Source organism: Xenopus laevis, chromosome 1S (assembly GCF_017654675.1).
Source record: "Xenopus laevis strain J_2021 chromosome 1S, Xenopus_laevis_v10.1, whole genome shotgun sequence".
NCBI classification, from domain to species: domain Eukaryota; kingdom Metazoa; phylum Chordata; class Amphibia; order Anura; family Pipidae; genus Xenopus; species Xenopus laevis.
Genome location: NC_054372.1, coordinates 167,025,682 through 167,042,349, shown reverse-complemented (window position 1 = coordinate 167,042,349; position 16,668 = coordinate 167,025,682). Strand labels below are relative to the sequence as shown.

The window sequence follows — 16,668 nt, the reverse complement described above, 5'->3', positions numbered from 1 at the left end:
TGCAGGGTCAGGGAAAGATGTTTAACAAAGTTACAAGATGGTGACCCCCTGTGGCCAACTTTGAAAGCATAAATTATTTGTTTGCTTGTGGTGCAGTAAGTTCATGCTTATGTTTAGTATACAAAATACAGCATTTCTAGCATTATTCTATTTTAGACTTTCCTGGTACTTTAATCATAATATAAAATTATTGGGGTATACACTTCTTCCTCAGACTGATGAAGGGGCATGTCTGCGAAATGTTTCTCTGCAATAAAATAAAGTGCATGCTTTTCCCTGCTTTAATTGCCTTGCTGTGCTTATAAATTTTTCTTATGGAAATGCTATACAAGTCATAGCACCTAGAAGTAATCTGCTCCAAATCTACAGCTGAAAAATAACCCTAAAATCCTCTAATTTCCTGGAATGTGCTTTACTGTAAGCAATAACCTATAGGTCGTTTTTTTTGCAGTGCTATACTCCCTAATATAATTTGGATACAATATTTTGTAATCCAATGCTTTAATACAATTATCAAACTACTATGCAGGCAAATAAAAACACATGGATTTCCAAAGAAACATTTAATTTCAGAACAGCATAGAAAACTATTTTACAAAAAACTATACTCAAAATGTTGATAAATATTACAATGTAAAATCATTAGCTACAAAATACTGACATTCAGTGTCTTTAATCTTGGTCCTTAATTGAAAAAAAATCAAATCAGACTGATTGCAAAAGTCAGCATGCACACAACCATGTCTCTTCCTCTTTAAAAAAAAGTGCTAAAGATCTCCGGTCATTATGGAAAGGAATTCCTCTTGATTTACTGCAGACAATAAGAAGAATTTATGGAAATCTTTGAAACATTAAAGCAATTTTTTTTTTTTTTTAAACCATTTCATAATTTTTTTTACAAATTAAAATTGTAGCTACTACATGGCAGCAACAGGCAACCTCTGGACTCCCAGGAAACTAACTTGGTAAACAGCAAAGTACAAGCAGAGAAGATAAACAAAAACAATCAAGGTGTGAAATTAATTATTTTTTTTACTCACTTATAAGATACATATCTTAAAGGAATTGTTCAGTATAAAAATAAAAACTAGGTGAATAGTCTGTGCAAAATAAAAAATGTTTCTAATATAGTTAGTTAGCCAAAAATGTAATGTAGAAAGGCTGCAGTGACTGGATGTCTAATAGAATAGCCAGAACACTACCTGCTTTTCAGCTTTCTTGGCTTCCACTGATTGGTTACCAAGCAGTAACCAATCAATGACTTGAGGGGGGGGGCACATGGGTCAAACCTGTTTCTTTTGAATCTGAGCTGAATGCTGAGGATCAATTGTAAACTCACTGAACAGATATGTCCCATGTGGCCCCCCTTCAAGTCTCTGACTAACTCAGAGTTAGAGAGCTGAAAAGCAGGAAGTAGTGTTCTGGCTATTATGTTAGACATCCAGTCACTCCAGTCTTAGTACATTACATTTTTGGCTAACTAACTATATTAGAAACATTATTTATTTTGCACAACCTATTTACCTAATTTTTATTTTTACACTGAACTGTTCCTTCAAGTCTTTTATCTTAATACTTAAATGGAACTATCGCGAAAATGAAAATGTAGTAAGCTTCAGCATACTGAAATAAGAAACTTTCTAAATACAATCAACTAAAAATTCTGTACTGTTTCTGAAATAATCAAGTTTATGTTCACTATTCCTCTCTCAGCATCTGTTTCTCTTTATTCTGTCTTCGTGCAGAAGTTGGGTGTCAGATTTTGCCTAGAAGATGTATTAACGCTCAGTTATATGAGTAAGCTCTAATAGATCCAATATATGGGGGGGGGGGCTTCCCTAGCCAATGTATTAGGCTCAAATAACGGATTCCAGTACAAAAAAAAAAAAAAAAAAAAAATCACTGAATTTTGCACAAATCCTGCATGTAGAGACATGATGTCTGGGGATTTTAATAGTGAGCTCTAATACAGCTAAGCAAAATGAGCTCCCCCTTTAAGATATATTGGGTCTAACTGTCAATGAATATCTGACACCCAACTCCTGCATGAAGAAAGAATGAAGAGAAACAGATGCTGAGAGAGTGATAGTGAACATAAACTTGATTATTTCAGAAAGCTTAGAGAATGTTTAATTGATTGTATTTAGAAAGTTTCTTATTGCAGTATGAAGAAACTTATATTAAATCTTCATTTTCGCTATCGCTCCCTTGTTAAAAATTTGGTGACTTGCCATATATAGAAGCCTTTTTTTATTCATCATTGCAAGCTGGTGAGGACAGGGTGCTGCTGCGTCTCCTAATGTTGTTCTCTGCAGGGACTGCTGGATTTCTGATCCGCCACCTGGTGCAGAGAGCAGCATTCTCCAGGGCCACATGCTCAGTGAGGACTAAGGGGTACTCTATTTAGTGCTCTTGTGCCTCAGGGAATGAAAATTACCTCTATTCAGTCACTGATCCTGCTGGATTTCAGTACAAAACATTCTAATGACCCTTAGGGGGTTGTTTATTAAAATCAGTTTTTTTAGTGAATAAAAACCTCTATTTTTTTCTGATTTATTATACCCCAAGGATGGTACAAGTCAGAATCCAAAAATCCGGCATCTCAGACCTGCCAAGGTTGTATACAAGTCAATGGGAGAAGTCCCGAAGCAATCCTGATCTGCGCTGGGTTTCATGCAAAAATCGGAAGATTGTGGTTTTCGGCCAAAAATCTGAAAAAATTATTTTTTTGGGCAGAAAATCTGAAAAATTTGAACGATTAAAATTTTCTGATGATTTTCACAATTTTTTAGTGAATAAAAACCTCTTATTTTTTGGGATTTATTATACCCCAAGGATGGAAAAATCCTAAGGTTTTGTGGTTTTCGGGCAAAATTTTTTTTAAAAAAAATCACAATTTCTCAGAAAATCCAAAAAATTTGTATGATTCAAATTTTCGGATGATTTTCACAATCTTTTAGAGTTTTTGCGCAAACTGGAATTTTTCGGGAAAATGTATTGATAAATAACGGGAAATAACCCGTGCGGATTTGGTCTGAGTCTATTTCAGAAAATTAGATAAATTTGAATTTTGATAAATAACCCCATAAATGATTGCTCTAACCACACCAAATACAAGCTCATTTATGCACAGGTGTCACTTACTTTCTCCATCTCCGTCCTTATCAAACTCCTCAATCATGGCACGCAATTCTTCATCTGTCATATTTTCACCAAGTTCTCTTGCGACCCGACGAAGATTTCTTAAATTTATTTTACCCGAGTCGTCATCATCAAATAATTTAAAAGCTTTCAGAATTTCCTCTTGGGGATCCCGGTCAAGAATTAAGTCTGTGACTAAAACAATTTTAGGAATAAATATATATTTGTACAAAATAAAGAATGGCTGTAGCAAAGAATTATACCCAAATAGGGTTCTTGCCGATAATGGTTCCTATCACTAAAAGCATCTAACCATATAAGATGATGTGCTTTGAAGTTTCTAGTCATAGATGTGCATTAGAATAATGGCACACAGAGAATTTTAATTGTCACTATCCTCCTATTCTCATCAAAACATTTTTCCTCAGCAACATCTACTTCTCAGCATTGCTGAGTGACATCATGTATTAAAGGAACAGTTCAGTGTAGAAATAAAAACTGGGTAAATAGATAGGCTGTGCAAAAATAAAAGATGTTTCTAATATAGTTAGTTAGCCAAAACTGTAATGTATAAAGACTGGAGTGACTGGATGTCTAACATAATAGCCAGAACACTACTTCCTGCTTTTCAGCTCTCTAACTCTGAGTTAGTCAGTGACTTTAAGGGGGGGCCACATGGGACATAACTGTTTAGTGAGTTTGCAATTGATCTTCAGCATTCAGCTCAGATTCAAAAGCAACAGCTATTACCCATGTGCCCCCCCTCAAGTCACTGATTGGTTACTGACTGGTAACCAATAAGTGGAAACCAAGAGAGCTGAAAAGCAGGAAGTAGTATTCTGGCTATTATGTTAGACATCCAGTCACTTCAGCCTTTATACATTACATTTAACTAACTATAATAGAAATATTCTTTATTTTGCACAGCTTATCAATTAACCAGTTTTTTTTTTTTTTATACTGAACAATTCCCTCAATGCATGGGCCGCAGAGGAACCACTTGTCACTCAACAAGATAGGAAAATGCTTGGCAGATTGCAGAAGTTAAAGGGGTAGTTCGCCTTTATATTAACTTTCAGCATAATGTAGACAATTAAAACTCTGAGACAATTTAAAACTGGCCTTAATTTTTTATATTAAATTGTAGCTGCATGGAGCATTGTTTTTTTTCTGCCAGGGTGAGCGACCCCCAACAACCAGACAGCATTTAAAATTTCAAGCTGGAAAGAGGAAGCAGACCAACTGGAATTTACCAAAAATAGGACATTTTGTAACATATTAAAAGTCAACATAAAGGTGAACTAACCATTTAAAACTCATTTTATGCCATCTGCCCTCTGAGCATTCATTTTGGCACCATGAGTAGAACACGACAGTCTGGGACATCTTACTCCCATATTGATCAAAACAGTTTCCATTAATATTGAAGGAGATATGAGTGCAAACACTTAGTGGCAGATTTATCAAAATGTGAGATCAGAACTCACCACAGAAAAACTCGCCCATTTTCTATTCATTCCTACAGGATTTTTAAAAGCATATTTATCAAATGGTGAACTCCATTGATAAATACGATTCTAAAAATCCCTTAGGGGGATGGTGAGATCTAATCTCACATTTTGATAAATCTGCCCTTTAAAGGAGAAGGATACCCTGTAGAAAAAAAACCTGTACCTCCCACCCCACATACTCCAGTTGGGGGTAACAGTAGTTTTTAGCAAAATGTGAAATTAGAGTTTGCCAAAGAAAAACACCTCCTTTCTATTAATTCCTATTGGATCTTTAGGAATGTATTGATCAGTGGGTGAATGTTAGTGTTGATAAATACACTTCTTAAAACTCACATTTCAATACATCTGCCCCTTAGTCTACTGTCTGTGAAGTTTTTTTTCTTTTTTACAATTGACTGTGCATGTATGGGTCTAGTCTGTGTTAGTGAAGTCTGAGAAAGGTAAGTGCATTGGTGGCCCTGGGCTACTTTTTCCTCCAGGGCTGGCCACGGGAAAAAACATTTTCTTGAATTTAAGGTGGGGGGCTCCCAGTTAATCTGTCTTTCCTTATGCTTCTGAGAATGACATTCAAAACAAATTCTGATCAGCACAGGTCAAACACAAGCATATTCCCGTAGTTGGCATAAGTGACCCATAACTTCTAGGTATGCACTGAATACACTATTCTAGGATTCAGCTGAACTCCAAATCCTTTTTTAAAGTTTCAGCTGAATACCAAATCTGAAACCGAATTTGCATTTGCAAATTAGGAAGATGAGGGAGAAAAAGAACCATGCGTATGCAGTTACAAAATTAACTTATTTTTTTTGTGTGACGAAAAGCCACATGTTTTGGATTTGGTTCGGTCAGGCACATGGATTCGGACAAATACAAAAAAGGCCAAATCCTGAACTGAATCCTGGATTTGGTGCATCCCTTATAACTTCGGACATGTTGCATCCACTGAAAAACAGTTTAAGCATTTCAGTTTTCTAACTTACCAACTTCGTTAAAATCATCAAATGTAATTTTGCCTGTTGTTTCCCCATCATAGTCTTTAAGGATTTTTAGAACATCCGCTTTCTTCACATCAAATCCGAGAGCTCTCATGGCTACCTATAAATAAGTAACATAATTATGCAGTGGAAATATAGTTACATACTTTCACATAAATTATATATACCCATACCTATACTAACTATATACACAGTGGTCATCACTCTTGCAGACTGTGCCTCTGGGTGTGTTTATCTATATAATGATATATACTGTACATAGATCAATAAATAATACACAAAAGCCATGATTATCTTGTAAATGATATCCTTATATCCGGCTCTGTGATGTCAGCAGTTAAAAACTGAGCTTAGTGATACATTTTTGTCACATGACTCACTAAAACGTGTGTATTATAATAAATGAAATACCCCTTCTTGGAAAATATGAGGATATTAGAAGTAACCTCGGAGTTCCATGACCTGTATAATGTTTATATGGTCATGGAACTCCTCGGTGACTTAGAATATCCTTATATTTTACAATAGGGGGTACTTCACTATATAACAATCCAACAATTGTGCAGAAAGGGCTTCTTTCTCATCCCCCTGCCATACAGATGTTCCTTGGGCAAATTGCACTGAATTGTAGAACGAATTACAGATACACCATCTGAAGCAAGATGTTCTTGCAGGTCTTTGGAGGTGATCTTTGGGTTGTCTGTAACCACTCACAATCCTCCGCATATGCTGTTCCTGTATTTTTCTTGGCCTGCCAGACCTGGGTTTTACAGCAACTGTGCTTGTAGCCTCCAATTTCCTAATTTATTCCTTACAGTTGAAACTGACAGTTTAAACCTCTGAGGTAGCTTTTTGTAGCCTTCCCCTAAACCATGATACTGAACAATCTTTGTTTTCAGATCTTTTGAGAGTTGCTTTGAGGATCCCATGTTGTCACTCTTCAGAGGAGAGTCAAACAGAAGCACAACTTGCAATTGGCCACCTTAAAGGAATAGTTCAGTGTGAAAATAAAAACTGTGTAAATAGATAGGCTGTGCAAAATAAAAAATGTTTCTAATATAGTTAGTTATCCAAAAATGTAATATATAAAGGCTGGAGTGAACAGATGTCTAATAAAACAGCCAGAATCCAACTTCCTGCTTTTCAGCTCTATAACTCTGAGTTAATCAGTGACTTGAAGGGGGGCCACATGGTACATTTCTGTTCAGTGAGTTTGTAATTGATCCTCAGCATTCAGCTCAGATTCAAAAGCAACAGAAATGGCCCATGTGGCCCCCCCTCAAGTCTCTGATTGGTTACTGCCTGGTAACCAGGGTAACAAGTCAGTGTAAACCAAGAGAGCTGAAAAGCAGGAAGTAGTGTTTTGACTGACTTGTTATACATCAAATCACTCCAGCCTTTATACATTACATTTTTGGCTAACTAACTATATTAGAAACATGTTTTATTTTGCACATACTATCTATTTACCCAGTTTTTATTTTTACACTGAACAATTCCTTTAAATACCTTTTCTCATGATTGGACACACCTGCCTATGAAGTTCAATGCTTAATGAGCTAATCCAATCAATTTGGTTGCCAGTAATCAGTATTGAGGAGATACATGCATTCAATTTAGCAAAATTACAAGGGTACCAAAATTCTTGCACAGCCAGCTTTTCACAATTGATTTAATTTCATACAACTGAATACTGCTTCACTAAAAATCTTTGTTCAGAAAACACCCCAGTAGTCAGATGTTCCTGGAAAATGAAAGACATACCACTGTTAACTATTTTTTTGAAAGTGGAGTAAATTATTATGCAGGAAGAGAGGGGCTCCCAAACTTTGTTGCTCCCAAATATGACTGTATGCACTATTTTGTGGGTAAAATAGATTTAAGGTGTATATGCATTAGACCTATTTTTCCCACAAAAATTATGTTTATATGCATTAAGAATGCTGGTAGTTGTAGGCATCTTTGTCTCTATGGTGACTTTGTGCTATTTTGTTCAGTTCCTCCAGGACGACCTTTGATGTCACTAGCTGACGTGCATGCAGCATTACACTCCGTCCAGATGAATATTAAACATTGTAATTATGGATTCTACATTAACTGTTTTTAAAAAATTAAATAATTTCGATTGTGCATGCAATAAATGTTATGTTTTATGAGACTGTGGAGTGAAGCTCAGTTGTTTAAAATGTGTGTGTGTGTGTGTGTGTGTGTGTGTGTGTGTGTGTGTGTGTGTGTGTGTGTGTGTGTGTGTGTGTGTAATGGTATGTGAATAAACATTTATTCATATAGCACTATTTGTGCAGGTGTATCAAATAGAGTAATAGATTCTTAATGGAATTGAAGTTTAGGGCTTATTTCAGTTCAGGAAAGCAGTTTGTTTTTTCTGCAGTCGAAAGACCTGAGCATGAACAGGGTAAGCTTAAAGGAACAGTTCAATGTAAAAATAAAAGCTAGGTAAATAGACAGGCTGTGCAAAATAAAAGATGTTTCTAATATAGTTAGTTAGGCACAAATGTAATGTATAAAGGCTGGAGTGACTGGATGTCTAACAGAACAGAACACTACTTCCTGCTTTGCAGCTCTCTAACTCTGAGTTAGTCAGCGACTTTAAGGGGGGCCACATGGGAAGTGTTCAGTGAGTTTGCAATTGATCCTCAGCATTCAGCTCAGATTCAAAAGCGAACAGTTATGACCCATGTGCCCCCCCCTCAAGTAACTGATTGGTTACCAGGCAGTAACCAATCAGTGGAAACCAAAAGAGCTGCAAATCAGGAAGCAGTGTTCTGGCTATTATGTTAGACATCCAGTCACTCCAGCCTTTATGCATTACATTTTTGGCTAACTAACTGTATTAGAATTTTTTTTTATTTTGCACAGCCTATCTATTTAGCCAGTTTTTATTTTGTACACTGAACTGTTTCTTTAATAGATATGCTCCCAAGGAGAAGTCCAAATCTTGGAAAAAGTTACCTTTAATTCGTGATAATCTATAGCTTTATCTTTGTCGGTATCGAATAATTCAAATGCATCTTTTATTTCTTGTTTCTGTTCTTCTGTTAATTCTCTTCTTTTCTTCCTTTTTGTTTTGTCAACTGCTAGATCAGTCCTGCGAGAGAAGTGTGCGAGTTACTAGCATGAAACGTACAAAGCACAACTGTATTCAACCAAATAAACATTGTAGCTTTATCTCACCCTAATAAGTCCATCCTGGCTAGATCGGGGGGGGGGGGGGGGGATTGGACACAATTTAGGAACAGCAGATCAAAAGAGTTAAAATACTGGTCCCAACATCATGATTTATTCAGTGGAACATGGACATCTAATCCTTGGGTGGTCCCTAGATAAAGTTCCTTGTCCCTCAGGATAAGTCAGACACGATGATTGAACAAGAGAACTGAAACATGCATTAAAAAAAAGACTATTTCTGTGGTTAGTTTAACATTTATGTAACAATGTGCCTGTCTGGTCAGCAGTTGCATGGAATCTTTCCCAATTCAGCCACCCACACGGAAAGCCAAATCAGGTTGGTCAGAATATTTCTGGCTCAGTGAGCAGACTAAAGGTGGCAAAACACGGGCAGATAAAGCTGCCAATAACGGTCGTTTAGACCAATTTGACATCTGCCCGTGTATGGAGGCTTTCGAGGGGTCTTTCCGATCCATATCTGGACACAATATTGATTGATTTTTCTCCTGACCGACCCGTCGGAGCCCATTGCGTTCGTCGTAATCCGATCGTTCGGCCATAGGTCCGAACGTTCAGATTACCCCCAACATAGCCCTGCCGTTAGTGGTATATCGGGAAAAGATCCGCTCGTTATAGTGTATGGACACCTTTAGTATAACCATTGCACAATCACATATACAGGTATGGGATCCATTATTCAGAAACCCATTATCTAGAAAGCTCCAAATTACGGAAAGGTCGTCTCCCATTGTCTCCATTTATCCGTACAATAACATTTTTTAATGATTTCCTTTTTCTCTATAGTAATAAAACAGTAACTTGTAGTTGATCCAAACTAAGATATAATTAATCCTTATTTGAAGCAAAACCAGCCTATTGGGTTTATTTAATGTTTATGTGATTTTCTAGTAGACTTAAGGTGGCCATACACGGGCAGATTATAGCTACCGATATGGGTCCTTTAGACCGATTCGGCAGTTTATCTGCCCATGTCTGGGGGCTCCCGACGGGTCCACCCGATCAATATCAGGCAAATATTGGCTAGATATCCATCGGTCAAGGATTTTTCCTACGATCCAGGACCGCATCGGCTAATTGATGCGGTACTGGGACACGTCGGAGCCCATTCGTAGTATTGTAATCCAACCCCAGGGCCGAACGTTCGGATTCATCCGATATTCACCAGCCGTTAGAGGGCATATCGGATTAGGATCCGCTTGTTTGGCATAGTGTATGGCAACCTTTAGGGTTGAGACACATGGGCAGATTCGGGGAATTTAATCGCCTCTTTGTCTGGGCTTCAATCTCCCCGAACTGCCTTCACGTGTCTTCCCGTCCGCTATGATGAAAAGTCGCCTGCGCTAAAGCACATACGTCGCTTCGTTTTCCAAAGTCACCTGAAGTGTCCTCGTGAGGCAACTTGGAGCGCCGTGTGTGCTTTAGCGCAGGCGACTTTTCATTATAGCGGACGAGAAGACACGCAAAGGCAGTTCGGAGAGATTGTCGCCCGTAAGAAGATGTGATAAGTCACCAGGCGACTAAATCTCCCTGAATCTGTCCGTGTGTCACAACCCTTAAGGTAGGAAGATCCAAATTACATAAAGATCCGTCATCCGGAAAGCAGCAGGGGTTTTCTGCCTTTTCCAAAACACCATTGTGATATCAACTGTATATCTATATATAACAAACTCATTGACATGCACACCGTAAGTTCCGCTTCCAACAACCCAGCAATTTCAGTGGAGATTCAAGCAGCAAAGTTTTATGACAAACATCCTGGTGGATAAATGGGACTGCCCGAGGGGCTCATCATTGTGTATTTGGGGTTATTTACTAACAAGCAGATATAAGGTTCCACTGATTGAACATCACTACCCACAGCAGGGAGAGTTTTAGGGTAGACGAGACATTCTCCTGAGCAGACAAGGTAGGAAGAATATACATATTTACGTTATACTTCTATGTTCAGTGTATTAATCAGGAATGTTCAACTGGAACTCCCCCCACCCCCATGGAACTCCCCCCACCCCCATGTGCTGCTGCTGAGAGTTTTAGAACAAAAGCTGCCGCTACTGCGTCTAACAGCCACATTCCCTTTGTCAATAAGCTTCGCTGCATCCCAGGCACACCCACCTTACAGCCAGGCTCATGGCTCCTCCGTTCCAGCCGCACAGCGCTGCCCCAGCTCCCAGTCCCTTGGTCAGCCCAGGCCACTGTCCCACTCGCAGGCCTACGCGCCACCTCATAAACAGCGGTCAGCGCCGCCGATTGGCTACCGCTACAACTTCTCCCCTAGCAACGGGACGTGCCTGGCACTAACAGCACCTTCTGATTGGAGAGCGGTGAGGCGCTTGGGGGAGGTGCCGGAAAAATGAGTTGGTTACTAGGCAGTGACGTAGCAGGGCGCTTGCAATGTGACATGAAGCGGGAAGCTCAAAATAATGCAAAGTGCGAGTAAAATGAAAATGGCCCCCATGACATAACTCCTACAATTTTCTACAACTCCTTTTTTTAAAGCAAAACAGGAAAAATATAATGGTTAATATATTTATCCAGACACAGCCCCTGCCCTGTATAATCTCATGTTTTCTACAGTACTTTGTATGGATCATTTACTCATATCTATGTGCAGCAACCATTCCTCACTTCCAAATAGCTTCCACTTCTTTTTTATTTGTGCAATGGCCTCAATAGCCAGATATATAGCTATGAAAAGCCCTGCTGATTTGGCTGGGTACAGCACAGTAGGAGTTGATTGGCCAATCGTCACATAAATCTATGAGAATCCTACCTCTTTTTTCTAATTTGGTTACAGATCAACTGTGAGGCTCCCATTCAGTCTATGCAGGGCCGCCATTATAAATCACGGGCCCCGTACAACAAAATTTTGGGGCCCCCTGGGCCCCGCCCGCCCAGGCCCCACCCCAGATCCCGCCCACTCCACACCACAGTTAAAAGACCACACAGACATCAGCGCTAACAAAGGTAACCCCCCACACACAAGTTATAAAAGCTATTGATGGTCAGGGCCCCCTTATAAGTAAAAAAAAAACCATTGGCGCCAGGTGCCCCATAAAAGTTTTTTTTTACAAAAACATTGGTGCCAGGGCCCCCTTACAAGTTAAAAAAATTGGGGCCCCAAGAATATTTTTTAAAAAACCTTGGCGCCAGGACCCCCTTACAAGTTAAAGAAAAAATTGAGGCCGCAGAAAATATTTTTTTAAAAAACTTTGGCCATTTTGAAATGCACTGTTGTAGAAGGCCAGGGCCACAGAGGCTACTTAAATGGCTACCTTATGTAGCTTTCTCTGGTACCCTTAATTCTTATAGACCAGTATGACAGTCCCTTTGACATCACAGCTAAGGTAACATAGTAGGTTAAGTTGAAAAAAAGGCACACGCCCATCCAGTTTAATCTTTTATGGTCTCAGATATTATGGGTGTAAATAAGAGGGCAAGTATGTATATATATATATATATATATATATATATATATATATATATATATATATATATATATATATATATATATATATAAAATAAGTAAGTACTGTATCAATTCCCAGTCTATCTGTGCCTACCTAGAATTTTGCTTTTATAATAATTTTTATATTTTATATATTTTATAATAAAACAATAATATATTTTCCTACTGAAAATGTTTTTCTCTTGGATATTGTTGAAAGCAGACCCCCGCTTAGGAATTCCTAATTCACTGACCCATGGCTATAAGGTGTATTGGGACAAAGGCACCCCTGCCATGAGCACCCATTTCAATCTACCAAGTTATACTCATTTCCAAACCCCAAAATGTTGTTGCTGTTTTTAATACAGGTATGGGATCCGTTATCTGGAAACCTCTGAATTACGGAAAGGCCATGTCCCATAGACCCCATTTTTTCCAAATAATCCACATTTTAAAAATTATTTCCTTTTCTCTGTAATAATAAAATAGTACCTTGTACTTGATCCAAGTTAAGAAGTAATTAATCCTTATTGGAAGCAGAACACGCCTATTGGAGTTATTAAATGTTTATATGATTTTCTAGTAGACTTACGGTATGAAGATCCAAGTTATGGAAAGATCTGTTATCAGGAAAGCCCAGGCCCCAAGCATTCTGGATAAAAGGTCCCATACCTGTACCTTGTTTGCCATAAAAATATTGTCCATATTCATTTCTTTGAACATTGCCGAGCTTTTGGCATGAAAGTTACCTGAATAAAAGTAATCTCCCCTTTATAATTGTTCTGTGATTTCTATTCCAAACCAGAATGCTTATCAAAGCCAGAGCAAGATGTCACACGAAGGCAAAGTGAAGGTAGCACAGCACCAAAACAATACAAGGGGAAGTTCTTACTACTTTAGGTGTACTAGTTGTCTATTTGTGGTAGAACCTACAGCAATCTCATGCACTTAGAAGGCACATGGGTTACAGACCTTAGCTGTCTTTGTCATCTTATACTAATGTATGGACCATTTCTTTCTTTATGTTATGCATCCACATTACAAATCTAGATAGACTTGCATCAATATAAAGTTAGTTATACATCTGTACAATACAATAAATAATACAATCCCCAAAATATACTGTTCTCTCATATGTCAGGAAGAACAATTGTCACTCCCGGTGGGACAAGGTGTCAGTGGGCCCTCATGCTGTTAAACATTTAGCCTATTTCATGGTCATTTCTAATTTCTATGAGAACAAAGAAGCTAAATAGATGGATTAATAGATTATAGTATGTAAGGAATAGAGACTAGGAGAATAGAGGTTGAGTGAGGAGAGGAAGAATAATAGTACTGAGAGTGGGCTCCTGGTCTAAGGTTTTTGGATGGGCCCCTGGTGTCCCAGTCCGACACTGAGTATTGGAGAGGACGGGTATAATACCCCATACACTGTACCATAGCAATTCCTGAAAAACAGAGAAATCTGGGGCACCCTTCTGTTCCTAGTGTAGCCATTCGCCTAAATAGGGCTGTGCAGCTGTGGGTAGAGCAGGGCTAGAGGGTGCCAGTTGCACTATACAGCATGTCTGCCCCAGGAGCGATCCTGGCCCCTCCGCCGCCCGAGGCAGCAGCAGTTGCTACCGCCCCCCCCTTGCACTTACCTTTTTGTGCCTGAGGGGGTCCGGGGGGTCCACCAAGGCAGCAGAGAGGGCCAGTGCACTAGCGCAGAGAGCCTAACTGGAAATTCGGCTCTTAAAGTACCAGGAGCAGCATTTTTGCCACCCCTGGTACTTAGTGAGGCGCTGCCGCCTGAGGCGACAGTCTCAAGTCGAATCATTGGCGAAGCGCCCCTGGTCTGCTCTTCCTCAATAGTTCAGCTGTTGTTGGACAGTCCTGCAAGTCAGATGCTGAGAGCTGCAGTCAGGGCCGCCATTAGAAATCACGGGGCCCCGTACAACAAAATTTTTGGGGCCCCCTGGGCCCCGCCCACACTGACGACCAAGCTCCGCCCCATATCCCGCCCACATCGCAGTTAAAAGACCACACAGACATCAGCGCTAAAAAAGTAACCCCCCCCACACAAGTTGTAAAAAGCTATTGATGGTCAGGGCCCCCTTATAAAAAAAATTGGGGCCCCAAAAAAAAAAAAATTAAAATTTTTTTTTTTTTAAAAACATTGGTGGCAGGGGCCCCCTGTTAAAAAAAACTTGGGGCCACAACAAAAAAAAATGTAAAAAAAACTAAAAAATAAACAAACATTGGTGGCAGGGGCCCCCTTCTAAGTTAAAAACAAATTGGGGCCCCAAAAAAAAATTTGAAAAAAAATTAATTTTTTTTTGAAAAAAAAAAAAAACATTGGCGGCAGGGGCCCCCTTATAAGTTAAAAACAAATTGGGGCCCCAAAAAAAAAATTTGGAGAAAAAAAAATTTTTTTGAAAAAAAAAAAAATGGTGGCAGGGGCCCCCTTACAAGTTAAAAACAAATTGGGGCCCCAAAAAAAATTTAAAAAAAAAATAATTTTTTTTTGAAAAAAAAAAAAAACTGGTGGCAGGGGCCCCCTTACAAGTTAAAAAAATTTGGGGCCACCAAAAAGAAAATTAATTTTTTTTTAAAAAAAAAAACCCAAAAAAAAACAATGGTGGCAAGGGGCCCCTTACGAGTTAAAAAAAAAATTGGGGCCCCAAAAACAAAAGTTTTAAAAAAAAGATTGGTGGCAGGGGCCTATAGAATATTAAAATAATACATTGGTGGCCAGGGGATTAAAAAAAAAAAAAACACAAACTGGTGTTCAGTAGAATTGAACTCATGGCTTCAGTACTTCAACTTCGCCTCCTTTCGTGACTTCGGGTCTTTTCACCGCTTCAGGACTTCGGCTTCGGCTGTTTTCGTGACTTCGGGTCTTTGCGCTGCTTCAGGACTTCGGCTTCGGCTGTTTTCGTGACTTCGGGTCTTTTCGGCGCTTCGTGACTTCGGGACTTCGGCTTTTTCCGTGACTTCGGGTCTTTTCGTCGCATCGGCTTCGGCTTTTCGGCACTTCCGCATTCGGCACTGAAGAGGCAAGACGTACGGCTCGGGCGCTCGTAAGGGGGGCCCGGATCTTCAAAAAAATGCAGCGCTGCCGGGCCCCCCTTCATGCCCGGGCCCGGTACGCTTGTCCCCCCTGTCCCCCCCTGATGGCGGCCCTGGCTGCAGTTCAGAAAGAGAAAAAGACTTCTTGGTTAGAGCTAGCAGCATGAGACTTGCCAGAAATGCAATTACCATTCTCCAGGACGTGAGTGGGTTTCACAGACTGAACCTTGTACTGATTGGCGCTCCAGGCTGGGCTCAGGGCTTTGATTCTGGACTGGGAATCAAAATAGACCCTGGCATTACAACTACCTACAGGCCCAAACAGCCTCCACCAGACCACTAAAGAGTGACTGTCTATGGACTCTTACAGTAGCCCCTTTGGCATTTGCCAGAACCCACAGATTGCCAGTCCGGGCCTGCTCCGCAGCCCAAGCCCCGTATCAATCACCAATTCCTGGTGGGAGCCACGAACTAGTCAGATGTTGGCTCGATTTCCCGATTCGTAGTATCGTTCCTGGATCCAGAATATGTCGCCCCCCAGGACCTTATGCGCGTACCAATCCAGGGCGGTCATGGCTACCACACAGCCGGATATAACACCTTCTCCCCTAGTCGCCGCCGCCAGTTGCTTGGGAACTCTCTGTCCCGCAGTCAGCTCCTTGGACAGCGCCCACACAACTGCCAAGCGGGACTGTCTTCAGAAACATTCCCAGCCAATAACAGACAAGAGCATTTTGCGTGTCACAGTACTGACGTCCAATTAGAATGAGGTAAACGAAGCGCCCAGCTAATCTGCCAATCACGGCGCCGCCACTGAGGGGAAAACAAGCGTGTCGCGCCTGATCGCTTATTGAGCTAGTCCTGTCACTGGGTCCTATGGAATCATAAGGTAATGACCGTCCAGTGGCGGATTCATGGCATGTGAATCTCTATAAATACGTATTAATAATAATAATAACCCTAGGCTATGCTTTGCTCAGCTCTTCTAAGATATCCCACTCGCAAATGTTTAAAAAGATACAATTAATCAGGGTCAGTGGGCGAATGACTTAACATTTTATTATTTTTTCTATTATTTTTATTTCCAGTTCTGTCCGGGGCATGGTCAATAAAATAATTATAAATAAGGTGGTTCGACTTTAAGTTAACTTTTAGTATGTTATGAAATAGCTAATAGCGAATTTTCAATTGGTCTTCATTTTTTCTTTTTTTATAGTTTTTTTAATTATTTGCCTTCTTCTTTCCAGTTTTCAAATGTGGGTCACTGACCCCATATAATAACAAATGCTCTGTAAGGCTACAAATTTTGTTGTAATTG

At 39.7% G+C, this 16,668-nt stretch overlaps 1 protein-coding gene across 2 annotated transcripts; it reads right to left on the bottom strand.

The window, feature by feature from the left end:
* Positions 1–548: 548 nt before the first annotated feature.
* cetn3.S (centrin 3 S homeolog) lies at positions 549–16,016 on the bottom strand. Of its 2 annotated transcripts, none has more exons than XM_041574856.1 (5): positions 15,908–16,016; positions 8,618–8,753; positions 5,633–5,747; positions 3,145–3,336; positions 549–811 (listed from the first exon to the last, which is right to left on the bottom strand). In XM_041574856.1, the coding sequence occupies exons 1-5, from the start codon at positions 15,922–15,924 to the stop codon at positions 768–770; spliced, it is 504 nt and encodes a 167-aa protein (XP_041430790.1). In that variant the 5' UTR covers positions 15,925–16,016; the 3' UTR covers positions 549–767.
* Between the last annotated feature and the right edge of the window lie 652 nt (positions 16,017–16,668).

Bases quoted from the DNA above. Each gene is read 5' to 3' on its own strand.
- cetn3.S (XM_041574856.1), bottom strand. The intron at 5,748-8,617 runs GTAACTTTTTCC...ACTTATTTATAG, and splicing joins TAGATTATCACGAATTAAAG to GTAGCCATGAGAGCTCTCGG. The intron at 3,337-5,632 runs GTAAGTTAGAAA...AAATTGTTTTAG, and splicing joins TGATGATTTTAACGAAGTTG to TCACAGACTTAATTCTTGAC.